This window comes from Akanthomyces muscarius, chromosome 2, assembly GCF_028009165.1.
Source record: "Akanthomyces muscarius strain Ve6 chromosome 2, whole genome shotgun sequence".
Lineage (NCBI taxonomy): Eukaryota > Fungi > Ascomycota > Sordariomycetes > Hypocreales > Cordycipitaceae > Akanthomyces > Akanthomyces muscarius.
Genome location: NC_079242.1, coordinates 661471 through 689083, shown reverse-complemented (window position 1 = coordinate 689083; position 27613 = coordinate 661471). Strand labels below are relative to the sequence as shown.

At 54.5% G+C, this 27613-nt stretch overlaps 8 protein-coding genes across 8 annotated transcripts; 2 read left to right on the top strand and 6 right to left on the bottom strand.

Annotated features, from left to right (window-relative positions):
- Positions 1-97: 97 nt before the first annotated feature.
- On the bottom strand, positions 98-3793 carry LMH87_003326 (uncharacterized protein; the record flags this gene model as incomplete). Its single annotated transcript, XM_056204710.1, has 6 exons — positions 98-698; positions 750-1781; positions 1838-1953; positions 2007-2805; positions 2918-3085; positions 3603-3793. The coding sequence occupies 6 exons, from the start codon at positions 3791-3793 to the stop codon at positions 98-100; spliced, it is 2907 nt and encodes a 968-aa protein (XP_056048114.1).
- A 1338-nt stretch (positions 3794-5131) lies between these two features.
- LMH87_003325 (uncharacterized protein) lies at positions 5132-8173 on the bottom strand (the record flags this gene model as incomplete). Its single annotated transcript, XM_056204698.1, has 2 exons — positions 5132-5842; positions 5918-8173. The coding sequence occupies 2 exons, from the start codon at positions 8171-8173 to the stop codon at positions 5132-5134; spliced, it is 2967 nt and encodes a 988-aa protein (XP_056048113.1).
- Positions 8174-9996: 1823 nt separating this feature from the next.
- Positions 9997-12196, top strand: LMH87_003324 (uncharacterized protein; the record flags this gene model as incomplete). The annotated part of the gene is made up of 3 exons (XM_056204687.1): positions 9997-10072; positions 10183-10758; positions 10830-12196. 3 exons carry the CDS (start codon positions 9997-9999, stop codon positions 12194-12196), a joined length of 2019 nt encoding a protein of 672 aa, XP_056048112.1.
- Positions 12197-12661: 465 nt separating this feature from the next.
- LMH87_003323 (uncharacterized protein) lies at positions 12662-15273 on the bottom strand (the record flags this gene model as incomplete). Its single annotated transcript, XM_056204676.1, has 7 exons — positions 12662-13765; positions 13829-14123; positions 14173-14546; positions 14593-14739; positions 14791-14901; positions 14953-15090; positions 15151-15273. 7 exons carry the CDS (start codon positions 15271-15273, stop codon positions 12662-12664), a joined length of 2292 nt encoding a protein of 763 aa, XP_056048111.1.
- A 1536-nt stretch (positions 15274-16809) lies between these two features.
- LMH87_003322 (uncharacterized protein) lies at positions 16810-18774 on the top strand (the record flags this gene model as incomplete). The annotated part of the gene is made up of 2 exons (XM_056204665.1): positions 16810-16886; positions 16950-18774. The coding sequence occupies 2 exons, from the start codon at positions 16810-16812 to the stop codon at positions 18772-18774; spliced, it is 1902 nt and encodes a 633-aa protein (XP_056048110.1).
- A 585-nt stretch (positions 18775-19359) lies between these two features.
- LMH87_003321 (uncharacterized protein) lies at positions 19360-21855 on the bottom strand (the record flags this gene model as incomplete). The annotated part of the gene is made up of 2 exons (XM_056204654.1): positions 19360-21768; positions 21826-21855. 2 exons carry the CDS (start codon positions 21853-21855, stop codon positions 19360-19362), a joined length of 2439 nt encoding a protein of 812 aa, XP_056048109.1.
- A 2727-nt stretch (positions 21856-24582) lies between these two features.
- Positions 24583-24929, bottom strand: LMH87_003320 (uncharacterized protein; the record flags this gene model as incomplete). The annotated part of the gene is made up of 2 exons (XM_056204643.1): positions 24583-24699; positions 24765-24929. 2 exons carry the CDS (start codon positions 24927-24929, stop codon positions 24583-24585), a joined length of 282 nt encoding a protein of 93 aa, XP_056048108.1.
- Positions 24930-26019: 1090 nt separating this feature from the next.
- On the bottom strand, positions 26020-26259 carry LMH87_003319 (uncharacterized protein; the record flags this gene model as incomplete). The annotated part of the gene is made up of 1 exon (XM_056204632.1): positions 26020-26259. The coding sequence occupies one exon, from the start codon at positions 26257-26259 to the stop codon at positions 26020-26022; it is 240 nt and encodes a 79-aa protein (XP_056048107.1).
- Between the last annotated feature and the right edge of the window lie 1354 nt (positions 26260-27613).

Here is a 27613-nt window from a genome sequence, read left to right as displayed (position 1 = left end):
TATCATGCTCTTATTTTTCTATACATCATTCAGCTAACGACTTTCATGCTAAATACACCCCACTCTATAGCTTGCTCTTTTTGTGCGAATACTGTAATCAATATCCATTAGCGGCGAGCCACTCCTTGATCGCGGCGGCATCGCGCTGCTTGTACGCGGCTCTGGCGCTCGACTTGTCCTTTGCCGTCTCCAGGGTGCGGTTGTAGCCGCTGACATCCTTGTCCTGGAAGAAAGCGTTAACGTCCGTCACGTCGGCGTCCTCGACGAAGCTGCTAAGCGTGGAACGAATGAAACGGTCCAGGACGATAGGGTTAGAGAGCTTTTCGGTGCAAGTTGTCCAGTTGTCCTTCATGTATTGCCACTGGGAATGGCGGCCCTGAGGGTTCTCGGCGAGCATGTTGCCAAGGAAGTGCATATCAGCCGTGTTGTTGTCGCGGGGTGACGTGTCGAAGTTGAAGGGGATAATGTCCTTCTTGATAATCTCGGCGTCAGGGACGAAGCCAAGGACGCGAGAAATGACAAGCTTGCCGTCGACAGACTTGGTGTTAAACCACTCCTTCTTAAGGAATTCGACAGCGCGGGCGGTATCGGAAACTACACCAGCTTGAAGAACAGGCGAGAGGAGCGAGGGATGGAGAGTGCTGGCCTCGGGGTTCTCAGCCCAGGTGTTGAATCGCTTCACGGCCTCGGCGAGTGTTCTGAAATATAGGTTAGTCTCAAGTAAAAGTGCAACTAGATTTTGTACTTACTCGGGGTGACGGCTGGATATGGCGCTGGTGAGAAGATGAGTTCGAGACTGAATGGTGAGGTACGATTCACCCTCAGAAGGATTGAAGCCGAGCGTCTTGATACGGCTATCAATTAGCTTAATGGTAAACTTGTTGAGGCCGGCGCGAATAGCCTCGTCTTGATTGAAGACGCTCTTGATACCACTGATTGCATCAAGCACCTGGCTCCAGACCAGGGGGTGGGTCTCGTTGCCAAAAGCACTGAGGAAGGTAAGCAGGCTGGAAGTGCTGCAGTTACCCGCAAATGCCAGTTCAGCGGTGGATCCAATAATGGCCATCTTGTCAACAGGGTCGAGGCGGTCGAGCTGGGTACCGAGTTTCTGGAGACGGGACTCTGGGTAGTTGACGCGGAAGAAGCCGGTTGCACCCGTGTTGAGCTTATAAAAGTCATCGTCAACGTCGTTGATGGTCTCCTCCTTGGCATTCAGCTCGACAGAGGAGATGCCAGCCTGACCCTTCTTGCCCTCAAGACCGAGAGGCACCCACCAAGTAGTGGTGTCGTCGTCGGGCTTGACATCGCCGCTGGAAAGGAAGCGCGCTTGCTTGACGGAAAGCTGGCCGGGCTGCTCGGAAACAGTAATGACGGGGTGGCCAATCTTACCGATCCAGGGGCCCATGAGCTGATCCACTTTCTTGCCCGAGGCCTCGCTGAGGTGAGCCCAGAGGTCCGACGTCTTGGCGTTCTTATAGGCATTGGCCTTGAGGTAGTTAGAGACACCCTTGAGGAAAGTCTTGACGCCAAGGTGGTTGGCAAGCATGCGAATGCTAGAGCATCCCTTGAGGTAGCTGATGCTGTCGAAAATCTGGTTGACGTCAAGAGCGTCACGGACGGGAACATGAATTGGGTGGCTGGCGCGAAGACCGTCCAGCTTGAAGGCGGTTTCCATACCCTCATTGACGAACTGTGCCCAAACCTCCCAATCGGGGTGGATATGGTCGACGGCATACCAGCCGACCCACGTAGCAAAACCTTCGTTGAGCCAGAGCTCGTCCCTGGAATATGTTAGTATGCTAGCCATTTTTTGGTTTATTCCATTCTCTTAACATACCACCAGTCCATAGTGACAAGGTTGCCGAACCACTGGTGAGCCAGCTCGTGAGCAACAACGTAGGCAATGTCGTTCTTGAGACGGGGCGAAGAGGTCTTTTCGTCATAGAGGACGCGCTTGAGGTCATGTTAGCTATTTGAACACGTGCAACAGCGTTGAACGGACATACTGTGGTTCTGTAAGTGACAAGACCCCAATTCTCCATAGCGCCGTGCGTGAACTCGTGCACGGCAAGGAGGTCGGACTTGGGAAGAGGGTAGTCAATGTCGAAGATCTCAGAGAAGAAATCGATCGTCTGAGGAGCGTGCTCAAGAGCCCAGCGGCCCTGCTCCTTGAGACCACGGGTAGTGTAGACGCGGACGGGGAGCTGCTTGCCGTTGTAGCGACGGTCGGTGAAGGCTTCGACATACTCGAAATCTCCGACGGCCCAGGCTAGCAGATAGGAGCTCATACGGGGAGAAGTCTCAAAGGAGACCACCTGCCAGCCGTCTCGGGACGGCTTGGTCTCTTTGACAGGCATGTTGCTGAGAGCAACCTGGTCGACGGGCACTTCAATCTCAAAGTCAAAGGTGGCCTTGAGGTTGGGCTCGTCAAAGCATGGGAAAGCTCTGCGAGCATCGCAGGACTCGAACTGGGTGCTGAACATGTAGTGCCATTCGTCGTCGAAGGGAACAGAGGCAGCGGGGGTGGTGCCAGCAACAGGCTTGTACTTGGAGCGGTAGAAACCAGCCATGTTGTTGTTGATGGTGCCCTCGAACTCGATGGTGACAGAGGCCTTGCTCGAAACAGGAAGCTCCTGGTCAAAGGTGATGGTAGTACGCTGGGCCTTTTCATCGTTGGAGAAGTTTGTAGACTCCCAACCCTGGGTGGACTTTGTGTGGTCGACCGAAACCTTGGCACGAAGCAGCTTAAGCTCGAGGGTGTTGACGACAATCTGGCTAGTAGGCTTGAAGATTTCGGACTCGATACTAGATAAATCACAGAGTTAGCATAGTGTGAGCGTGGGTCGTCGACCTGGTACCGTTGTGCTGGGGTCAAACAGCATGGCGGGGTAGGAGCAGCTGCGGCGGTTGTACTCACGTTACAGTACCCTGGTACGTCCAGTTCTTGAACTCGATATCCTTGATGGACAAGGCATAGTGGTTGGGCTTGACATTGTCAGGAAGAACCTCGCGGTCAGACATGGTTTCGGCGTATCGCGCGCGCGAAGCGGCGGAACAAGAGCGTGGTGGTGTGCTGTGTAGAAGTCTAGGCGGGGTAGCGCAGAGAGGTCAGCACAGAGCTCCTTGACAGTGAAGCTTCTGGGGAAGAGCAGCTGGAGGACACGAGGATGGCTCAGAGATATGAGAAAGGTAGAAGTGAGATGAATGGAGGAGAAGGATGTCGTGGCAGGAATGAAGCGCGAGAGCAAGTGCCACATATAACGTAAGAGGTTTGGCGAGCAGACGACCATCGTGGAATCCAGTTGTGGCGGGGAATTTTAGGGCGGGGCAGTGGGATGGGATGGAGGGGCAGCCAGCGCCGGTCCGCCTGCACTGCAACTGCTGGTTGAGGCATGGTGGGGCTTTCAGGGACCAGGTGCCCTGCATTCGGGGAGCACAGCAGGTTCCCTCAATGCACCCGGCGCTGTAGGCACAATGGCTGAACCACAGGTCTGACAGTAACAGGTGGCTGCCTACTGCTCAAGCAGCCAGCATCCGCATGATTGCACCACCAGCTGGAATAAAAGACCAGACGAATGAGAGAGAAAACAACACCAACGCACCTCGTAGCAACAGCACTCCGGGTTGGCCCCGGCAGCGGTACCCCTCGCATCAACGGTCGTGTGCCTGACGGCTTTATTAGGCGCAGCCACTCCAAGCTCGCACCTACAGTGGCCAGCGTCGCCTTGCTTCGGGTCAGGACCTGGAAGCGTCGGGCCACTGGACCGCTGACAGTGGTCCTCTTCAGGGCCATGCGCCCACTAACAGCACTACTGGTTCGTGCGGCAGCGCTGCTGAAGCTGGTCCACCGCCAACACTGCGCAGCTTGCCGGATCGGGCAGTCCATCATGGCCGACGTAGACGCACACCATACACGCAGCAAGATCCAAAGGTCGGTAGAGTGAACAAGTAGTTGTCTTTGCACAAAGTGAGGCCGCCGCAGACTGGGGCTGTCGTTGAGATTGTTTGCCTTGACGAGCCGTGTGCTTGACCGACGCCAGTCGAGACGCTCAATTGGTCGTTGGCAGCCCCTGGGCGCAGAGGCGACTCTGGCGCGTTGAGCAAGTCGATTGGCGTTCGGGTTGGGTTGTCGAGTCCGAGCAGATCAATGCGGTAGCTCCGTAGTACGTGATTGACCGCTCTCCATCTCGTGGCTTGCAGCCTGTCGTGTGTTGGCTCAGATGATGCAAATTATGCTTCACGCCGAGCTGTGAGCTAGCTCGCGGCCGTGGCACCATCTTTCACGTGGCTGTGCCTGGTGCATGTGGCGCAGACGCACCGCCACTTTCTCCAGACCTGAACGCTGCAAGGACTTGTGCAAGGATACCGGCTCGACGAGTATAACTGGTTATTGAGACGAGTACTTAGACTCTCGTAAGTTACGAAAAATACAAAACGAGATATTCATGATATATGCGCCCTATATAGGCGAAATGAGGTGCTGCGGTGATGGGTAGTGAACACCTTACGGTCGACGCCTGGTGACAAATTCTAGCACTACCCTAGAGTAGTGATACTGTATAACGCGATGCGATTTCATGCTACCATGTCAATGATCGCTAGATCAGGTGATCAGCAGGCAATGTGCTTCGTCTGTATTTGCAGGATGGAATTCGACAACCGAACCCCTTCTGGAAAGCTTGCTGCAACGGTTTACCACCGCATTGGAATTGCACCATGAGTATAACGTGGATGAAAGCACTCAAAATCACGGGGAATACAGCACGTTAAATTAGGAACAAGCAGCTTGAGTACTCGAATAGTGATGCATTGTTCAATCTTATTGTCGTAGTCTGATGCCTCTCAGAAAGAAGGTCGTCTCATATAATATGACCATAAATGCAGCTGTTTAACGAAGAAAAGCAGAAACGCCAGAGAATTCCTAAACCCAAAACCCCAATATTCATGAAAATCGTATCTTAGTCCCTGTCCCGCCAATGCCCTCCGTAATCGTGTTCTTTCTAGAACTTAATAAAACTCAGTCCGTATAAACAATAAGAATAAAACAGTCCCAATAAACGCCCCGATATATAATTTCGAATCAGAACGCGTTCAGAAATCATGAGAGAAAATACAGAGCTGATTGTGTCGGTCAAGACTCGATGGTCTCTTGTTGCACTTTGATGGCGACGGCATCCCACCAAGTGCCGTGCGCAGCGCGGTCAACCGAGCCAACCTTGTCGAGGAGATCAGAAATCTGCCTGACGCGGTCAACAAATTCCGAAAGGCCTAGGCTGGCCAGCTTTTCACCGGCCATGTTTGCTGCCTTGACCTTTTCGCTCGCTGAAGAGGAGCCAGGAACGAGTCTGGCTAGAATGTTGCCGCGTAACCGGGTGAGGAGAAGGCGAAGGACTGGCTGAGTTGGCTCGGCACCTGTCCGCGCCATCTGCTGAGACGCCTCCAGAACTTGGCGCACCAGCTGTCGCAACTGCGCCTTCGTCGCAGTGGGCATGGATCGGCCCGCCTCGAGTGCAGCCATGGTGCCTTCGAGCGCGGTATCGAGTGATGCATGTTCGTTCTCGAGCACGGCCAGGATACGGGAGGCCTCTGTTTTCCACTGCGAGCGGACATCTCGCTTGAGTAGGTTCTTGCATTGTAGCAGCACAGCACCAACAGTAATAATGCGCTGAACCATGGTCGAGACCTTGGTGATGCGCGGAAGATCGAGACGAAGCATTTCAGGGACCTGATCAGGCGCCACTGGAAGGGCCAGCGTTGTGAAAACATCCACGAGCATTTGCGCATAGAAACGTGAAGCACTAGGCCGCGATTTGGGGTGGTTGATGCCCTCTGGATCGCGACGCTGCACCTCAGCCATCACCTTGTTGGTAGCTGCACGCCATGCATTCTCGGCAACACCGAGGCGGACATCACCTACTGCAATCTCTTGTGCAAAGCGCTTCGCCTCGTACTGTGCAGCGGACTCAATAAGCTGCGGCGCGGCGATACGCATCAAATAATTGACATAATCGCAAAGCATTACATCGATGAAACCAATCAGGGCCTCGACGCGGTCAATGACATTGCCGTCAGCTAACTTGCCATGTATGAGGGTATTGACTTCTTCATCGCGGAAGGGCGCACAGAGCTTGGGCAGCAGCGATGCCATGGCAGTAAAGAATTTTTCGTATGAGAAATTGCCAAGCGTGAACTGCTGTTCTGCCATTTCCGGGTCAAGAATCTCGCCGATGAGATTATACATCGAGTTTCCAGGCTTGAGGAGCCGCTGCAGCTTATCTCTTATGTTGCTTGCCATGGTAAGAAAGATGCGGAAGTTGACATCGTTGTCATCCGCATCGGCAGTGGCCCTCAGATGTGCGTAGAGGGGTCTGGTCATGGCCGCTTGCTGTTCGACATAGTCTTCGGTAGGTATCTGATACTCTTTGTTGATTGCAAGCTCATGCACAACGACCCGGTTGTTGGGAAGCAGGCCCATCAAGCCAGTCTTGGGCCCAGAGGACTGCTGCTGGCCTGTGCTCTGACCCTGGCCTCTGCTGAGTGGTGTCGACGGGGGAGTGAGTGTATGAGACTCGGGAGATACAAGGCTTTTGGCAGTGGCAGATGCATCGCCAACCGAGTTGTCAGCAACTCGAGGCCTGGTATCACCGGCGGTGTGCTTTTTGGCTTTGCGTGCCTTGCGTGCTTCGGCAACAGCTTCGAAAATCAGCCTTTTCCCCTTTTCCTGACCGGCAAGTCGTTTGATTCGGACAATCAGCATGAGCTGGCTGTCCTGAATGCTCTGTCGGTATAGGGCGGCAGCGGCGTCATCGGTACTGTCTTTGACGGTCTGATAAATGGCATCGAGTTCGACAAACTGCATGACCATGACTTCGACCAGGGCATTAGAGTCGCGCGACTTCCAGGCGATGAATGCGTTGTAAAAGACAGCGTATGCTTCAGGGATAGCATTGCGCATGGAAGGCGGAACCGTGTATCGGTTGGCGGGCGTAAGCCAAGAGAGGATATTCTCAAACGAGATGAGGAGATCTTTAGCTTTCCCGATGAGGTCTTGCAGTTGAGGATTATTCAGGTCGGCAACTGGCAGGCGGTTAGTTGCGGTCATGGCGTTTTCAACATCGGCAGTTGACTCGGTAGAGTCGTTTTTTGTACTGAGGACTTTGTTGGGGTGTCCGAGGATGAGGAAAGCACTCATGAAGGTGCGGCAAGCAGCCATCTCAGCAACAGAGTTGGGCTCGCCTTCTTGCAACCCGCAAAGACGCAGCAAGCGAGCGGCAGCGTGAAGCACGTTTTCTTGAGCAAGCAACTCAACGACCGTGTCAAAATCAGTCTCTCGGATGCCGTCAATGCTTAAGCCGAGTTTGTGGAACTCGTCAACAGCTCGCTTGCGGACAATGGAGCGCCACCAGCCTTGAATCTTGCGGGCAGCATCCGCATCAGATAGTTTACGACTCTCACGCCCGGCCAGGACATCGTTGGGCTTCCTGGAGGCGCTGTTGACGCGGGCCTTGCGGGACGTATTTTTAGATAGCAACTCTTCTCGGCGGCGCTGGGCCTCGGCCATGCGCTCCTCCAGCTGGGACTTGATGCGAGCAACTTCCTGCTCACGCTTCTCTTTTGTCTGTTCGGCAACCTGCTTGGCTTTGCGTACCTCCTCGGCGCAGGTGGCAGCAATCTCAGCAAGGTTTCGCTCTCGAGCCTGCTGCGCGGCGAGAGCCTTTTCCTCCGAGGCCTGCCCACGCGGCGCAGCCTTTGCGAGGGCAGCTCTCAGACGGACCTTTTCGGCGTGAGCAGCCCGATCGGCTAGGCGGGCCCTGCGGTCCTCGAGAAAAGACGCGCGGCGAAGGTGTTGAGCGACATGTTTGCTCTGCTCATTGGGATGAGCGGAAGCAGCATGGATGGAAGAGCAGCGTGAGTGGACCGAAGACATAGAGTTGCGTCGAGAAGAGGCGGCGGAGTCACGGCGGCGGGCGTGCGACGGACGATAGAAACGGTCGGCAATGCGCGGCGGCGGCGAATAGATGCGGGCGTCTTGGTCGCGGGTATCTTGGTCGGTTGGCGGCATGGCGAAATCAAGATCCAAGTCTAGGTCCATGGCGTGGCCGTCGGAGGGCTCGCCGTTTGACTCTTCAATGTTGCGCGAGGGCTCGCTGAGGTCTAGAGACGGTCGACGCATGTCGGAGGCTGCGACGCGGGGATGTATCTTAATGCGGTGGCTGGCGGATCAGCGCCAGAGGCTCAAGGCGATGATGAGCTGGCCGACTATGTATATGTATGAAGGCGGATGCAAATGCGATGCTGGAGTATGCAAGGTCGTGGGGCGGAGGCTGGGTGTCTGAATGAGGCGGAGGCCAGGCTCGATCGACTTGGGCGTGCCCAAAGCGGGAAAAAACCAGAATAATAATACAGGAAAAAAGGCCCCGGCACGCAGAAGATTCATGCAAGAGGCGGCGGCGCAGGGAGGTGCATAAGCCGCGCTGTGTTTTGGTAAGTTCGAGGAGGAAACATGGATGATCTGGGGTAAATGCGCGACGTGATGGGATTTATCTTGGGATGACGCAAGGAGGAAAGGCTGTCGCGAAATGCAAGTCTCAAAATCCCCCACCAGGTCTTGTCGGAAGGTTGTGGAAGGGTAGAGAGAGACGATGACCAAGAAAGGCGTAGTTGGTGTGGAGTAGAGAGTAGAAGCGGAAGAAATTGCTGAAAACGGCGCTGAGGCAGCCTCGATAGCGAGGGATGATCTGATAATGATCGGGTATCTGCGAGGGCGGTAGAGTTGAAGCTTTGATGTTTGCGGACAAGATGAAGCATATGGCGATGGTGAGTACTTGGAGTACTTTCTGTAGACTAATGCCACCTACTGGTTCGTAGGTACCGCACTACTAAATTTAAGGTAGACGGAGGCCCTGAAGAGGCGCTCGTCAACGCCATTCAGGCGGTAGACCAGTGAAAGTGCACCGAGCGTTACAGGCGCCCCCCACCTGGAAATCAGTTGCATGACGCAGGTGTATTGGCCCCTTTTATCGGTATGCCTTCTTTTTATTGTTCTTGCCGTTTTTGCCGTTCTTATTGTTCTCGCTATTCTACTTCTCTTGTCGTGGTCAATAGCGCTGCCATGCTGGTACCTACGTAGAATATGGCTCAGCTCGAGCTCAAAAGCAACAGGTGTTGCCTATGGCGTTGCTAACATTGACATGCACGTCCGCAACGATAACCCTAAAGAGAGATGCGGTCCCTTTGGGAGCCATGCTGGCGCACAGCTCGGTTTTGTACCATTATAGACATCCGTGCACTAGATTTATTGGGATGGTGAGAAGAAAAGTGTTCTGAAGCTGGCGCGCCAAGTCGGTTCCAAGCCACTGGCGGACCGGGATGGCAGAGAAGAAGAAATGTAGACACCCATGACTATCTCCTCATATAGAAGCCTGAAAGATATAAAATAAATTATGAGGATCGATATTTGATAAAGCAATCATGATTAATCATAACTCGACCTTAAAACTGCATTTTACCCACAGTGTTACTACGCATTAGTTCACTGTTGTGCTTCTCTGTAAATTTAACCCACTATAACCCACTGTAAGCCCTCCATAACTGCGTAGCAAATGATGCCAAAAGGCTTGGCCTGCGTCGTCATGCGACGCTTTGTACCGGACTAAATTTGGCAAATCTCCCTCTTTACTCTTCTCCGTGTTCATCTGCATCTGCCCTCACCATCTCCTGCACCAATTCGCCTGACAGCCATCTCGGCTGCATATATACTCTCCTTTGCCAAAGCGCGCTCTCATCCCGCGCTGAAACACTCCCGCGACCGCGAACGCCCGGCTCTCTGACGACTCCATCACTCGACAGTCGTTCGCCGTCAGGAAACGCCTGATCGGTGATCGCGAGCGCTTTCAACACGTCACACACCCCACGGACGCAGCCGGCAGAGCCCGGCGGTGCCAGATGATTGACCATTCGACACGTTTACAATAGTGCGGCCGGTATACTATCGTCATGAAGCACCTAGCGCTGCTGCTTGCCGCCGCGTCAGCATGCGTGTCCCAAGCAAACGCCAACTCGCCTCATATTGGTACGCTGCCCATTTTGAGACTCCTGGCCGCGTGCGACAAGTTCGCATTCATCGCCCCACAACCGTATTGGGTATCCTAGCACGGCTATAGCTGACATGGGGCAATGTAGCACGAGTTGAACGCGCAGAGCCGCTTGACCTTTCAGATCCATCCTCCCAAATCGACACACCAGACGCTGGGGCCATTGTCAACCGCGCCATAAACGCTGCTCCCTCTGGATACGTCCCATCATCATCGGCATGCCCCGACCCTCCTCCCAAGATTCGCTCAGGTAGCTCCCTTGGTCCGGACGAGAAGGCATGGATTCCCGAGCGTCGCAAGGAGACGATACCTCACATGCGCCGTCTCCTCAAGCGCTTGGTCATTACTGGTTTCGACAGCGAAGCATACCTTGGCAATGCCACTCACAACTCAACAAAACTTCCGAATATTGGCATCGCCATTTCCGGAGGCGGCTACCGCGCCATGATTGGAGGCGCCGGCGCAATTGCGGCCTGGGATGATCGCTCAGCCGGTAGCGAGGAAAAGGGAAATCTGGGCGGCCTGCTGCAAAGCGCAACCTATATATCCGGCCTCTCGGGCGGCGACTGGCTCGTCGGCAGCTTGTTTGTAAATAATTTCACTTCGGTGCAGAGCGCCGTCGACGCGCCGCTCATATGGCAGCTGGAAAACAGCATCTTCAAAGGCATGGCATTCACTCCGACTCTGCTTCTTATCAATCTGCCCCGGCCCGATGCTAACCTCTTCATTCCACAGGCCCCGATCAGTATAGCGTCCGTGGATACTACACCGATGTTTTCAACGAAGTGGAGGGGAAATCCAAAGCCAGCTTCAACGTCTCAGCCAGCGACTACTGGGGCCGTATGCTGGCGTACCAAATGGTCAACGCCAGCAATGGTGGACCGGGATATACTTGGAGCTCAATCGCCAACGACTCCGACTTTTCAACGGGCAAGGCCCCAATGCCTGTGCTTCTGGCAAACGGACGCAGCTCGGAAAAGACTGTCATCACCGCGATCAACTCTACAATCTACGAGTTTACGCCTTGGGAGCTCGGCTCCTCAGACCCAACGCTCTCTGGATGGGTGCCACTCCGGTACGTCGGCACATCATTCAAAGATGGAGATGTGACGGATCAGGACAGCTGCGTCACCGGCTTCGATAATGCGGGCTTCGTCATGGGTACCACCTCGTCGGTCTACACGCAGTCCATCTCATACCTCAAGGACAACAACAAAAAGTACTTACCCGGCGATGTCCCTGACTTCGCTATCAAGACGGCCGCGAAGCTCATTTCTGCGCTGAGCGACTCGAGCTCCTACGACATTGCCGAGTGGTCGCCAAACCCCTTTCGCGGCTTCCGCCCGTCCACCAACCGCAACGCCAACCACTCGCGCCTCAACCTCGTCGACGGCAGCGAGGACGCCCAAAATATCCCCTTCCACCCACACCTGCTGCCCGACCGCGCGGTTGACGTCGTGTTTGCCTACGACTCGTCTTCGGATACCGAGTTCGGCTGGCCCGATGGCTCTGCCCTGGTCGCCAGCTACGAGCGTGCCCAGCAGGCCGCATTGCAGGACATCTCGCCCTTCCCTCCGGTTCCGGACAAGAACACCATGCGCAACCTGGGCTTCAACGCGCGCCCGACCTTTTTTGGCTGCAACGCCACCAACCTCACCACTCACGGCAGCGGCAGCGGCAGCGTCGCGCCTCTCGTCGTCTGGCTGCCTAACCACCCGTACGTCTACAACGGCAACCTGACGACATTCACCTGGACCGTCAAGGACGGCGAGCGCGCCGCCATCATTGACAACGGCTGGGCCGTCGCCACGCAGCTCAACGCCACCCGCGACACCGAGTGGCCCGCCTGCGTCGCCTGTGCCATCCTCGCCCGCAGCTTCTATCGCACCAACGCCACCGTGCCCCGGCAGTGCGCCAAGTGTTTCGACCGCTACTGCTGGAAGGGCAACACAAACACCAGCACCCCCAACGGGCCCTTCGACCCGACGTACTATGGCAAGCCCATCATTGTCAAGGACAGTGCTGGCCTGGCCCGCGCGTCGTACGCTACCACGCAGCTGCTCGTCACCATCCTGTCCGTCGCCGCAATGCTTGCTATATAATTGCCAAGCCGAAGTTTGATAGTAAATAAGAGGAAGAATATGTTGCTGTTTCAAATATAATAACAAAATAATAAGAACAATGAGAAATCATAAGAAAAACCAGAAACAGCAACAACAATAAGAGCAACAAAGAACAATATAGAACAATAAAAATGATCATAGCAATAATAATAACACGCTTAGGTGAATATACTCCGCTGGCTAATTTGACGGATCCCCAGCGTCCACGCAAACGAATCCATTGCCTTGCCCGAAAAGATCTGGGACGCTGTTGACAAAGCGATGAACTCTTTCTCATAGACTCTGGGTATGGCTGCTGAGACTGACTCACTCGCTTAATGCCTTTTACGACTGTGCAGGACCTATGCGTGGGTACGTATTCGAGTATACTTTGGTCTAGTCTCCGTGCCGTGAAGAAACGCTACGTCTCTCTTTGTGATTTTGCGCTCTGATATATGCATGTATCTACCAGCCATCTCCCCAGCCCTCATCATCGCCATCATCCGCTTTTGGCGCGAGGTCAATCTTCTTTGCCGCCACTGGCTTCTTCGCAGGCGCCTTCTTTGCAGGGCCAGCCTTTGCCAAGCCCTTGGGCAGCGGCTTCGAGCCAGACTTCTTTTGCGACTGGGCCGCAAGCCATCCTGCAAAGTCGGGCTCTCCCTCGTCAAACGGCGTCGCCGACGCTGTAGCGGGCGCCGACCTTGTTGATGGCTCGCTGGCGGCGGTCGCCGCGCCCCATCCGCCGTCCTCGTCCATGTCGCCCATGTCCCCCCAGCCGCCAGCGTCGTCCGCCCCGTCGGCATAAAACTCTTCCGCTACGGCGCTCGGTGTGGGAGAGGGTGCTGCCGTAGAAGCGGGCGGCGAAGCAAGAGCCTGTCTGTGTAGCATAGATGCTGACGATGTCGGCTTGCGGGCGTCCGGTGCGGGAGAGGACGACGCTCTCGGTGCCTGCGTTGAGCCATTGGCAGTTTGCATATCGCCCGCCGCGGTCGACATCTTGTTGGTAAAGGACGAAATAGCCCAGCCAGTCCAACCCTGAGATCCAGCACTCGGTTGGGGCGTGCCCATGCGAGCAGCCTGGCCATCACCAGCCTGCGACGGTGGCAACGCCGTGTCCGGCATATTTGCTGCTGCCTTTTTGATCTTGCCAACGTACGAGTCCATAGCGCGGGTCGCCTGATCCCGGACCATTTTTTCCTTGTCAATGAGCAGTGGGCAGAGTGCAGGGAGGATACGGTTTGCGCAATCTTCCTCTGTGAAATATTCGGATGTGGCTGCCAAGGCCATCAGGGCAGCGTTGCGAGCATGAACAAACGGGTCTCGCATCGATCGTGTAAAAGCGGCTATAAGGACTTTGGACCTTGACCCTGTTCCGAGATACTTTGCGATCTTACCAAGGCAAATGGTGGTATTAGTGCGAATACCGGGTTGTTCGTCATTAGCCGTTTTGGCAAGGTGTTTCAGGAGCTCGCCATTAATTGTGCGATCCGAGAGCTTGGTGATCAAGACTAAGACTGACTTGAGCGTCTGCTCTCGCACAATCGGTGCCGCGTCTGTGAAGCCAGCGACCTAAAGAACTGTTAGGATTTCCACAGATTTATTTTCAAAGGCAGAGGCTTGGAAATAACTCACGATTTGGGGAAAGATCTTGTCATTGACAACCTTTTGCGGCAGTTGGTCGATGATGAGAGGCAGGCTATCTAGTAGACAAACTCGGATGGCGCGATCGGGATTGCCAAACATTCTGACAATAAAGGGAATCAACTTTGTCTCAAAATCATCCTGCGACAGTTTCGAGGCAATCTTTAGCACAACACCTATGGCCTTAGGCCCACCACCACCGAATTCGACGGATTTCATGAGCTCCGGGAGGACCTTCATGACGAAGAAGTCCTCAGGAAAGTCGTCGGATACCTGCTCCAAGTCGCTTTGCAGCTGTCAGCGCCATGTATAGCTGTGACGGTAAGAGTACGTACTCTAAAAACTGCTCGCGTTCTTCTTCTGACTTGATACCTAGATTATCAATTCCCTCTGTGAGTTTGATGAGCGGCGTATCAAAAAAGGCGTCGCGACGGCCTCCTTGGTCGAGGAATGCGGCAACGGATATGCGAGCCTTTGGGTTCGCGTTACATAGTCGCTTGTAGCTAGAGTGCATTGTGGGAGGAACGCCGCGAGTCTGTCCCGCATTGTCACGGCCGTTATAATCGCCATTGAACACCTCGAATATCAGCACACCAAAGTTGAATGCGTCGACGGCCGATTGAGGATTCTTCTTGATGACATCCCATCCGCTTTGTACGACTTCTGGAGGCGAGTATCGAGCAGAGTCGGGGACTAGACTTCCGTAGGTCTGTTCATGTTAATAACTTACCACGTAGCACACTGTAAATACTGACATATATTGTAGATTCGTCCTCCTTGACGCTGCTGAGGACGTCGAAGCCGCCGAGCTTCCACTCGCCACTTTCCGAAGTATATATCGACCCGACCTTAACACTGCCGTGGATCGAGGAGGCGTCGGTGTTGATGAACTTGAGAGTGCGCTATGGGCTGTTAGACGTTGTATTTTGCCAATCGATATCATTGTTTCGTACAGCAATGCCGTGTAGACCCCATTTTATTGTTTCAGGACTTAGGGATTTGCGTCGGACGTGCCATCGCAGCGGAACGACTCGCTCGGTGGCAATATAAATGTATGTTTCCGTCTATGCCAGTATTAGCCAAGATATCGAGATACTCGCGACATATGCACCCACCTCGACCGTGTCAAGAACTTTGATTACACCAGGGTGGCGGATGGTGCGAAGCTTTCGAAGGGCGTTTCTGGCCAGGGGAAGGAGACCTCTGTGAGCGGTGACGTCGAAGGAGAAGATGCTGCAGTTGGAACCATCTTCCTGCGAGTATAGTTAGCAATTGTCTTGAGCAGCAGTGTTCGGACGCGCGGCGCAACTTGCCCTCTTGGTGCCGTTGTACAGTGTCCAGATGGACTCGTCCACGTCGACCCTGTCACCAAAGCTGTACGGGAAGGGCGGCCCTTTGGCCATGGCCGAGGCCACAGCCGACTTGAGAAAATCCATTGCCTGCAGACCTTGCGCGCTGTCGGTACCTAGGGACCAGAGTCTTGGCAAGAGGGCGTTATGTCGAGAGGCGCATTAGCAAGCTGATGTATCCAGGTCCAGGTCGTAGAAAGACATGGTGTCAAATGCCCCGCGCTAGCACGTGGAGGTGTAGGTCGCTTCGCGTTTCTCCAGGCGCAAGAGCAAGACTGCTAGGCAGCCGCAGGGCAGTGCTGAAGACAGCTGGCGTTGCAGAAATATGAAGAAAGCTTTCACTGCTTAAAATTAGATAGAGAGCGAATTCTTTGCTATTCTTGCATATTTTCATGTGGTGTACTTGGCAAGCTGTACTACCTCGTGAAAGCATGTCCCGTAAGCCACCAGAGCTACAGTGCTCCTCAGTGCAACTGGCGGCGCCGCCGTGGCTCATCAGAGCACCTCCATCCACTGTAGAATCCCCTCTCGACCGCTGTCACGCCTGTAAGTTTGCTCAATGCACTACCCCAGCACTTGGTTCGGCCAACTCTGGAAGGCGGTCTCCACTGGCAGCTGGAGACATCTTGGTCCCGCCCGCCTCACGGTCATGGATTGGTCTAAAACGATTCCCATCGAGCGCCCCAGCTTGTTGGCTCCATCTCACCTTTCTCATGCTGGAGCAGGCTCCGGATGCCTCTTTATATGTTCCACGTTACTTGCGAACGAGCCGCTGAAGACCAGTGTTCGGAGCTCGCTTTCTAAGCGGTTTCTTTTTGCGCGACGGGTGTCTTGTCTGAACCAGCAGGTCGCGGCCTAGCTGTAAAGCGAAGCTGGTGCTTCTACCACCCAAGAAGCTATCCATTTCAAGCGACGGTAAGTCACGCGACGACGTCTTTCATCACGCACCCCCAACCACTCGAATGATGCCCAATGGTAAAAGGTCTGACCGAACGAAGCCAACTGGGGCCTGTGTCACCCGTTTCTGTCTCACTGCCATTCACCTGCAGTTAGACACACGCCTACCCAGTCAGACGCAGCCGCGAGGACCCCCACGGTTTTTGCTATTCCTGGGTTGTGTACATACAAAGCCTACTACCACAATTTGGAGCCTGGGTTATTGCCGCTCAACTGATTTAGGCCAAAGGCCGTGGCAGACAAGTGACTGCGAAGTCGCGGTCGGGGGACACAGGAACCGTTGCGTTCCAAGCTTGAAGTCGCAAAAACAACTGAAAAGATCTGACGAGGAATTACTCACTGTGTTTACTGCCTTTCGATACGCAAGACTTGACACGCGCTGACTATATTGCTACTAGACAACCCTCATGTGCAGTCTGCGGAATAGCGGAAGCGACTCCCCGCAAAGGGTGACTCAAGGTCATCGCGTTGACAGTCATGCGTAACAGGGGCTCAAGAGGATAGGCGGAGTTTGACCCTAAGAAACTGCGTATCGACCTCGAGGCATCTTCCTGAAGAGCCACTATCTTACCTCTGAGGTTACATGCCGCCCAGCCATCGACTGGGCTAAACACCCCATACCAAGCCGCACCAGTGAGAGGGCCGATAATGACTCCCACACCCAGTATGTCTGGCACAAATGCCGTGAACAAGGTTACGAAGCAGAGGTGGACATCCAAACGCACCCGAAACCAGTTTTCCGTGTACGTAAGCCCTCGGCGCCGCCTGCCACGTGTGTCTGAGCATAATATCGAGTCGGCGACCAGGCTGCTGGAGTATGCAATCACTGCGTCCCCGGCGGTGAGCCCAAGTGACAAAGGCCAGGAACTGGCAGCTGGCATGCAAACGGCTGCAGAGAATGAACCGATCGAGTCACTTCTGCGTTTGCAAACAAACGAAGCCAACCCGCCTCCATCAGACCCTGCTCCCTCTTCCACTGTGACAAATGCTACCATAGCTGATGACACAGCACAAGACCCAAATGAGATGTATGATGGTGACACTCGCGATGCTGGTGCTGCTAGTGTACCCCGTCTCTTTGATTATACGGACTTGACTATACTCTCCGACGACAGTGACCAAGACGCGGCTGTTGACTTGCCCGTCGTCAGGGCGGCCGCGCATGATGAGCCACTCGTTTCTCCAGAAGCAGAGAGTTCCATGGACGGATATTTGGATGCCATTGCGCCTCTAGAAACAAAAGCAGAGCGCTTTTCAACGCCGAAACGACCACGGACGGGTATTCATGTGACAAATACCGGCGTGAGGCGAGAAATCATATTCATCGAGAGCAGCGATGAAGGCGAGAGTGGTGATGAGGATGCCTACTCTCCCATATCGCGATTAACCTTGGCAGAGGCGTCGTTCGATGTGCCAAGCTCGGAGCGTCACGGAACGTCGGCCGAAGACATCTACTCCCCGGCACAGGTTGCTCCTTTTGACGGCACTGATAATGAAAGTGCAGAGAATGGGTCCTCTTTTGATACATCGGCCTCGGAGTCTCACGCAACACGCTCAACTTTGGAAAATGCGTCTTTCGATATGCCGCCTTCGAAGCCTCTTGCAACATCCGTGGGACACATTCGCTCCCCGAAAAGCCGCCAAGCTACTCCTCTTGTCAGCAGTATTCATCCGAGCGCTGAGAGCGAATCGTCCGGGGATAACATTCCGCTAGCTGTTCTACGCAAGGAGGCGTCTTTCAGGGTGCCAACTGTCGTGCCTAACGAATCGTCCGAGGACAATATCCCGCTAGCTACTCTACGCAAAGAAGCGTCTTCTCGGGTGCCGACTTTAGTGCCTCAGGTAATTTCGGAAGATATTTGCTCCTCGACTAGGACGCAGACTACTACTTTTCTCAACAATCATAAAGTGAGCGCCGACAATGAATCGTCCGAGGATAACGTCCCGCTTTCTGTTCTGCGCAAGAACCGTCTCGGGAATAAACGCCGGCTGAGCGACGACGAAGAAACCGAGTTTGCTATTGTGAATCGGCCAACACCGGCGGTGAGGCGAAGCACTACGACCAGAAGCCAAACCAAAGCTTTCGACTCTGATGCTTTCGATGCCATGATCTATCGTCAGAGCGAAAGGCAACCCCCCTTTGGTGTTTCGGTTCCTCGCCCAACAGCGGCGTCGAGCGCGGGCCCTCGCGATAGTAGGGTCTTTGTTCACGCTAATCCAGCGATACATGCACCTGTGGTGCGAACAGAAAAATGGCTGAAAGACAAGGCACGGGAAATCCGCAGCCGGCCGAACCGCAAGAAATGGTTTGGCAGACCGGCAAAACGATTGCGCTGGCTCTATAACAAGCAGATGGAGGACAAGATGAAGCGCCAGACGCAAAATAATGGCTCTGCAGGGCGCAAGATGCGACAAGATCCGCAGCCGGCTGGATATAAGAGAGTCATGGACTTTGGCGACGTTCCCCAGGACCGACTCCCGCCAGTAGTGTTGAACAACCCAGCGTGGGTCAAGGCCTGCAAGTGGACGCGCCAGATGAGAGACGAGGACGTAGCCCTGTCGCGCGAAGTGGAACACAGAACACATATTACGTGGCAGCATTACCAGGACGTATTGCAGGAGGACGACTAGTCTTGTAGGCATGTTTCTTGTTTGTTTTGCTTGTCTTGCCCTTGACGATGTTCGTTGGGGCCATTTCCGTTTTACAATACCTGGAAATGTGAATATGATACACGAACCGATGCATCGCTAGGATGAAAGCATATATACAACACTATGCTGGGCGAAATGAAAATCGGCACAGCCAGACTACAGTTGCTTAGTTTATCATGTCTTTCTGCTAAAAGTATACGCAATAACAAGTATGATGTACCACGGTCACGTAGCTGCTGTTGTAGTGATTGTAGGAAGTTTGGTATATATCTGACATGTAAAAATGGTACATGGAACTAGTTTAACTGCCTTCTTGTGCTTTTGATGCCTCTGGCGCAATCTACAGCTACACCACGTTCGTTGTGTTCATCCACGTCGCCCATCCGCCAACACTGGCAGACAATCGCAACAAGGATGACAAGATAAAAGAAGAAAAACTAAGGAAATATAACTCCAAGAGCAAAAACAACGAAAAATCTCGCCGACTCCAATCAAATGATCCAAAATCAACCATTTTCTTTTTGGCTTCTCCTCGCCTCACCAGCCCGGCCAGAGAGCGCCCCTTCAAACACCCTTGGACAGCAGATTCAGCGCACTGCCCGCGAGGATGAACCCAGCCTGGTCCTTGCTGACGGCATGCCTCGTCGGGATCAGCACGTCCTCGCCGCCGTCCTTCTTGGTGACCCTGAGCTTGACCTCGCCCTGGCCGCCATTCTGCAGCATCTCGTAGAGCCCGACGGTGGCGACCTCGTCACCGGCCGCAATCTTGTCGTAGTCGGCCTCGTCGGCAAACGTCAGGGGCACGACGCCCTGCTTCTTGAGGTTGGTCTCGTGGATGCGCGCAAACGACTTTGTGAGGACAACGCGGGCGCCGAGGTAGCGCGGCTGCAGGGCGGCGTGCTCGCGCGCGGAGCCCTCGCCGTAGTTGTGCTCGGCGACGACGAGCCAGTCCTGGCCGCGGTCCTTCCAGCGCGCGGCGAGCGCGGGGATGGTGTCGCGCGAGCCGTCGAGGAAGTCGTAGGCGGCGTTGACCTCGCCGGTCTCCGCGTTGATGGCCGTGTTGAGCGTGTTGGTGGAGATGTTGGGCAGGTGGCCCTTGTACTTGAGCCAGGGCCCCGCGGCCGAGATGGTGTCGGTCGTGCACTTGCCGGTGACCTTGACGAGGACGCGCAGCCCGGAGAGGTCGGAGGCGGGAAAGGCGGGAAAGGGCTCGAGAAGGGCGAGGCGCTCCGAGGTGGGCGCGATGGCGACCTCGACGCTGGGGTCGGCGGCCTGGGAGAGCACGCCGAGGGAGGCGACGCCCGACTCGAAGGGCGTCTCGGGGCCCTCCTTGCCGTGCGGCGGGGAGAACTTGAAGTCCTTGCCGTCGGGCGTCTTGAGGGTGTCGGTGACGGGGTTGAAGGTGGTGGTGCCGGCAAAGGCCATGGCGGTGACGATTTCCGGCGAGGCGAGAAAGTTCATCGTCTCGGGGTTGCCGTCGTTGCGGCCGCGGAAGTTGCGGTTGTACGAGGTGAGGATGGCGTTGGGCGTGCCCTTCTGGACGCCGTCCTGGCGCTGCCACTGCCCGATGCACGGCCCGCACGCGTTCGACAGCAGCACGCCGCCGGCGTCCTCAAAGGCCGCGAGCGTGCCGTCGCGCTCGAGCGTCGCGCGGATCTGCTCGCTGCCGGGGGTGATGTAGAAGTCGGCGGCGGGCGAGAGACCAGCGGCGGCCGCTTCCTTGAGCAGCGACTCGACGCGCGTCATGTCCTCGTAGGAAGAGTTGGTGCAGCTGCCGATGAGGCCGGCGGAGAGGGATTCCGGCCAGTTCTCCTCGCGGACAACGTCCTTGAACTTGGAGAGCGGCGTGGACAGGTCCGGCGTAAAGGGGCCGTTGATGTGAGGCTCCAGCTCGGAGAGGTTAATCGTGATGCGCTCGTCGTACTCGGCACCTTCGTCGGCGCGGAACTGGAACCGCGCGTCGGCGCTTGTGCCCGCGCCGGGGAAAGCCTGCAGAGCGTCGATGTTGGCGATGGCCTGGGCGCGGCGGGTGGACGCGAGGTAGCGTGCAGAGGCCTGGGTATACGGGAAGATGGATGTAGTCGCGCCAACCTCGGCTCCCATGTTTGAACAAGTTGCCATGCCCGTGCAGCTGAGCGTCTCGACGCCGGGTCCAAAGTACTCGACAATGTAGCCGGTGCCGCCGCGGACGGTGAGCTCGCCGGCGAGACGCAGGATGATGTCCTTGGGCGAGGCCCAGTTGCTGAGCTCACCAATCAGCTCGACGCCGAGAATCTTGGGCGCCTTGAGCTCCCAGGGCGCACCGACAAGCGCTTCCACGGCATCGGCGCCGCCGACACCAATCGTAATCGTCGTCAGACCGCCGGCGTTGGGGCTGTGGCTGTCGGTGCCGAGCATCATGAGACCGGGCAGGGCATAGTTCTCCAGCACGGTCTGGTGGATGATGCCTGCGCCGGGGGGCCAAAAGTCCATACCGTACTTGCGCGCGGCCGACTCGAGAAAGTCAAAGACCTCCTTGTTGGTCTCGATGCCGGACGACAGGTCGTCCTGGGCGCCCTTGGAGCCGACAATCAGGTGGTCGCAGTGGATGCTGGCCGGGATGGCGGGCCGCTCGAGGTTGCACGACATGAACTGCAGCAGCGCCATCTGGGCCGAGGCGTCCTGCATGTTGACGCGGTCCGGGTTGAGGCGCAGGTTGGCCGCGCCGCGGATGTTGCGGCCGTTGCTGGTGTTTGTGAGGAGCGACTCCTCGACATTGTGGAGATGGCTGTAGAGGATCTTCTCGGCGAGGGTGAGGCGCCGGCCGTCGAGGACGCGGCGGACTTCTGTGTACTTGTTGAAGAGGCGCTCGTAGGTGGGTGGCAGCGATGTCGCGGTCGAGAGGGCGCGGACGGTGGTGTTGCGGCTGCTCCTGAGGCTGAGTGAAGCACCGGCTCCGGAGCCGGAGCGTAGGGCAGCAGAGCGTACAAGGGTCTGAGGCGTTAGTACAGAGCAAAACACTCAAGAATTAAATGCAGCAAAGGACCATACCGTCATGGCACCTCCGCGGCGTCCGGCCATGGCCATTGGAGCCATTATCAGCAAGAAAACGGGTTGGTTGTGACAAAAAAGGTGAGTGATTCAGACGGACGAAAAGACTCTGGGGATTTTTCTTTGCCCCGGTTGCTCGGCTGCGCGGTCGGCGGGCGGTGGGTGTGGGGGCCACAAGACAAGCACCAACGGGAGCAGAGCTCTTTTATTAGGCCTGTGACGCACTTTATTACAGAGGGTCTGGGGCTGAATTTTGGAAATCGCGAGCGTCGGATTGGGCGAGGCGGTGGGCGACTTTGCCTGCGCTGATGGGCAGTTTATTGCTGTGCATGCGGCTGGACGCAGCGGCCCAGGCACAGAGCCTGTAACTCACCTAGCCTGTGCCGCCCGGGAGCGCTTTCGGCGCTACATTATTCTTTATAATTTGACGGCAAAGTCTCGCGAGCACGCCATAATGTTGAAAAGGTGATTGGTCACAATAGAACGTTGTGTTCTTATTAACTTACTAGAGAATCATTTTTTCAATAGTGGAAAATGTTAAGAATGGGAAATGCTGGATATGGCGAAACACCAAGAGACACGGGCGACAGTTGCGACAATCCTCTCACGATATATGTCGTTCCATCTGAGAGGTAAACACCGACGTCCTATTTGCTTCTTTTCGCGCGGAGTATTGCCTCCTTTCTAAAAAAAAACCCCGTTCATTCCCTACAGCTCCCTGCCACTGGAGGGATCCCCGCCGCTGGTGCTGGCCTATTGAGTGCTTGCATGCCTCCCCGTTCAACATGTAAACGAGCCTCTAATGAAAATTTGCCCTATTATTGCCAACTTTGCCCTTAAGAAATCGTTTTATTAATTCTGATGCATTCGATTTGATTTTCGAGCTTGTCTGCCGATGAGCTCGTCAAAACTGGCATCCTGTGCTTTCGTCGCCTGGAATCCTGCCCATAATTTTCATGGTTGTTCCTTTTGTCGGCAAGGATTTTGGCGCCATTGCCGGCGGTGCAGCCGCCATCGGTCGCATCTTCACCCTTGTTTCTGATGGTGACAATCTTGCACTGATTGTGGGAGAAATCGTGGCAGACTCCAAGTCGGCTCCGTTTGTCATCTTGGGCTTGTTGGTCGGCCTTGCCAGTCTGGGCCGAGGCGAGGCCACAATATCCAAGGTGGAAGAATTGAGGCGGCATCAAGCGCCCGTGGCTTAATAAAGGACTCTGATATTGCAAAATTTCCCTAGTCCTTCAAGGCCAGGGATTATTTGATTCAGAAGACAACCAAGAAATGCAGGTAGACAAGGGACTGATCTTGGAATTGTATTCACTTGTTGATGCGTTGCCTGAAGCTATATCGTTCAATTTACACTTTGGTGCTGGCCCAGACAGACAATTATGTTCATACGTAGTCTCAAGCTTTCAATAAAATAGAGGATGCGGAGACGGTACACGTTCATCGGGTAAGACTGCGTCTCTCATGGCTTTGGCTCGCTGACGAATTCTTTGTGGTGTTTTCTTGTTTTTTTGCTGGTATAGTCGACCTCGTTAGCCTTACATCTGACGAAGACGAGCCTGATAAGGGTACGAGACGGCCGGTGTTTTCGACTCGATTGCTAGAAGGTGTTCGAGCAGAGCGGCGGCTTCCTTTCCTCGTCTGTCGGCTTGATATACCCTTGCGAATACATGCTGATATTTCAGCTTTCGGGGACGCACCTCGGCCACCATTGTCTTCTAGACTGCCACAATGAGTTCAAGCAGCGCGATGGCTCCCCTTCCCCGTCCGTCCTTTCACCAAACTACAGCGATTTGCACTGAAAAGGTAGTAGTTTAAAAATATTTTGATAATCACAGCTTAGTAACTGGCATCGTACCCGTCCGCCGTCACATCTACATACTCCGTCTTCATTTCAGCAACAAAGGCGTTTAAAAACTGCTGGGAGCAAAATTACTTGTTTTATGCTTCCATTCTACATCAAATCAGTTCTGATAAGATTTTACAACTGATAGCTAAAATAGGACAGAGTATGAGCTCCAGTTCGCCGTTTCATAAGTGCTGGATGGCTGGCGCCTGAGGCCTATAAAATCTTCTATAATGATAAAAGCTCGTGCGAAGCAATATGTCATGCATAGTACTGTAGTGGGGATCCAGACACGCAGTTTCATGTCCAAGTCCAGATCCTTATGTTGAGACATATTGGACACTCGTCGCAGCCAGCCTGGTGTGCTACTGATATGGTGCCACCAACCTTCGATCCAACCGTTCTTAGATACAGGACTTGCAGAAGAAACGATGGCGTTGGGCTCGCTTTGTTTGCTTCGAGCTTTCTTTCGCACTCGTCTCCATAATTTTTGGAACCATTCATGCACCATCTCTCCGTAGCGATCGGAAAGGGCGATCCCGGAGCCCATTACGCCGTAAACCACGCAGATGACACTTGATACGCGCCACATGATTCTTTCCGTCTCTGTCGGGAAGTATGAGCACCATGCAACTGAAAACACGGAACTATAGGCCAAGGTTAGGACGCCTAGAAACAACTCTGCGCCCATTGTCACTTCGGGTAACTCTACTGAGGGAAAGCTGTTTCGAAACGGTCCTAGGCTAGCGCTTTCTGTTTTTGGCGATGACTGCAGCCACCTACGAGATAAGGAGCGCAGGATGTTCAAGTAAGATGCCCAAGCACGGTTCGCAAACCACTCTCGCCGATCGAAGAAGCTGAGCGGTGTTGAGCCACTATTTCGACTCATGATGTTCGGGGGATCGTCAATAGCCGCTAGAATAGTCGATAATGGAACATCGCATTCCAGTATGATTGGATGCGAGATATCCATTGGTTTGCGCCACCAGACGGCCGCGGTAAAAATCATGATAAGAACCAAGCTCAACGTCGTCAGTTCTAGTGACGTGATGTGTAGTCCCTGGACGACCCGGGCCAAAGTACTGACTGTAAACCACAACACCTGAGTGATGGTTATAGTCCTGGCAAGGCTGTCAGACTTGTTTCGCATTTCGATGTCTTCCGGCTTAATCGTTGGAAGATGAATGTAGCCCATGTCAGCTAAGTAGAGCAATTGCTTGCAGTTGACAGGAAATGGATGCTGCGGCGGCATTGCTCCTCCTGGTTGCTCAGACGAAGTAAATCGGATAAACAGGCCGCCCATATTGACAAAAAAGCATTCGCGCAGACCCCAGCCGTTGCAATCATGTAACTTGAAGGCTTTCTCATCGTTCCAAGCGTTGTTCAGCTGTCCCACGGCCACCCAGAGGACAGCCTCTGGGAGGAGAAGTGCCAGGAGAAAAAGGCCAAGTTTATCTTTTACTCTGGCGAAGCGGCCGCTGCCTAGTCCTGGCACGTTTGGGCACACGCTAGACCAGCATAGTAGAGCGACGGTGCCGAGGCAGCTTTGGAGTATGTTATACGTTCCACGGCCGTCAGGCCCATCTTGCCACCCGATTGGCGCTGTGTGATTTGCAGCAACGCTGTTTGTGTTGTACATGCTGCTAATAGAGACACTGTTGAAACGGCTTTAGTACACACAAAAGACTGGTTGGAAGCACACGAGCATATAACGTCCACAGTGAGGCAGAAGTCCTAATTCTGCTTAGAAGGCAATGTTCGGAGGCCTCTTCCCCGGCGAGAAAGTAGCTCGCCAGCGCATACGTGTGGGGTCGGGCAACTGTGGAACGATCTTGCTGGCACGGTGCATGGGGACGTGCTCGGGCAGTCCATCGCTTGCATCGCTTGCACCTACGCGCCACCCATGTTGAGGGCACAAAAATCTGCGACCTAGGCGGACGATGCCATGATTTGTCGAATTGCTTGTCAGTGAATTTCTAATTCGCGAAAGAAAGGCACCTTGGCTTCGAGCAGACTCGGAAACTGGTCCGAGGCAGCACAGCCGGCAGCCATTGCCTCGTCGCAATAATCCAGGGATGCGCCTCTACAATCCGGTGGCGGTTCGGTTCGAGACGGTTAATGCTGCCACCGCGGGGACCCCATATTACACAGACCCCCTGCAAGCTGGTATCATGTTCGTGCGCGGCAGCAATAGAAGTTGTCCAGACCGCAGCCAGCAGAACAAAGTAGAGTTTGGCCAGCCAGTCGTCGACGGAACTTCGCAGCTTGCCTTTGGCAAGAAGAGAGCCCCATTCTAGAGACATGATGGCCTTTATATTGAGCTGGTTCGAGCAAGTCGTCTTCTAAAACTCGTAGTACTGCCGTATCCGCTCGCTGGTGTCAATATCAACCAGCTGGCAAACATCCTCGCCAAGCCGGCCAAAGAGACCAAAGTTCGCGGCCTGCTCCCGCGTGACATGAAGGACAATCGTCTCGATGGCACAGAGGAAGGCGGCATGACGGCCCTGAGTCGCACACTTGTCTAGAAATGCAATATGCGAGGCGATCCAGTTTGCCTGCCGGTCCTCGAGCCCCAGCGTCATTTCAAAGGTGAATGGATGCAGATCAAGATGGTAAAAGGCGAGCAGCAGGTCTACGCGACGCGCCTAGTCAAAGGCCGCCGTGAGCCGACGCGCCTTGGCCCTGTAGTGCGCAAAGCCCCTCTCGCTCGTGGAATCCCAATGTTGACTCTTAACTTTGCCGTGGTAGAAGAGCGTCCGGTCGAGACGCGGCTGAAGTCACGTTGGCAACTTGCCCGTCGTGCCGACAGAGCCATGGGGAAGCGCAACCTTGTATGCCTCTCTGGATACGTACATGATGGTGGGTGCTTGCCTGTTGGGTTTCCCGTCGAAGGTTACTTTGCACTTGCACTCAAAAGCTACCCAGTACCAAGGGCGGTCGCTGTGTTCTAATTGGATCCCTTCATAGAGCCAGTCAAACTCGACGACGCGGCGTGGCAGACAGAAATGCCAAATGAGTTGTCAAATTTCTGGAGGTAGAAGGAGAATTTATGCAATTTCCATCGTGTTTTGTACTTAAAAGCCGGCATGGTTGTATACGAGTGTCGGGAAATACTGCGGATCGAAGACTGTGACGCTTGAGCAGCAGGGACAGGAGACTTTGGCTTCTTGTTGGCCTGCGCAGCTTATCATGCACCCAGTGCATGAGAACGTCAGCTGCGGGGCGAGGCGAACAGCTGGGTTAAGCCGTTCTATTGGTGCCAATACATGCATCTTTTGGCCAAACAATTACATTATACACCATTGGGTGTAAAGTAGTGTTAACTACAGTAAGAACAGTCCTTGTAAGGGCCTCCTTCTGATCCTTGTGGCGCCGCCCATGTCACTAGCTGGTGGGCCTAACAGTATTTTCAAGCCAGACGAAGTGTTGCTTTTTGACGGTCGATGATGAATTCTATACGCCAGGGGTTGTTTGTAGCACTCACAGAGCTTTACACTCTTCAGATACAGCTAGGGAACATTCCAGCGAGCTCGCAGAAGATTCCCGACAATGCCATTTTCAACAGAGATGCCGCGCTAGAGGCCGGGTACACACACGAGGCTGTCCACGTCATGGCCTATATGCCATATTTGGACAGCGAGAGCTGCGACTTTAAAATATCAAAATCCAGGACTTGTATTTAGACAATGGCTGGAGCGTCAACTCCATGGATCAGCACGGATTCAACCTGGAAAAGTTCCTCGAGGAGCGCGAGGTGTACAGCGAGGAGATTCTCCGACCGACCGACGACAAGGTGGCAGAAGCTTATAAAGTAGATAGAGAGCAGACGAGGCAATAGCTCTGAGCCGTCTCTGTCATCAAAATCGAGGCACAAACCACCTTGAAGCTATTTGGCTAACACGATCTAGGCTCCTGACACGAGCCGCGCAAAGTGGG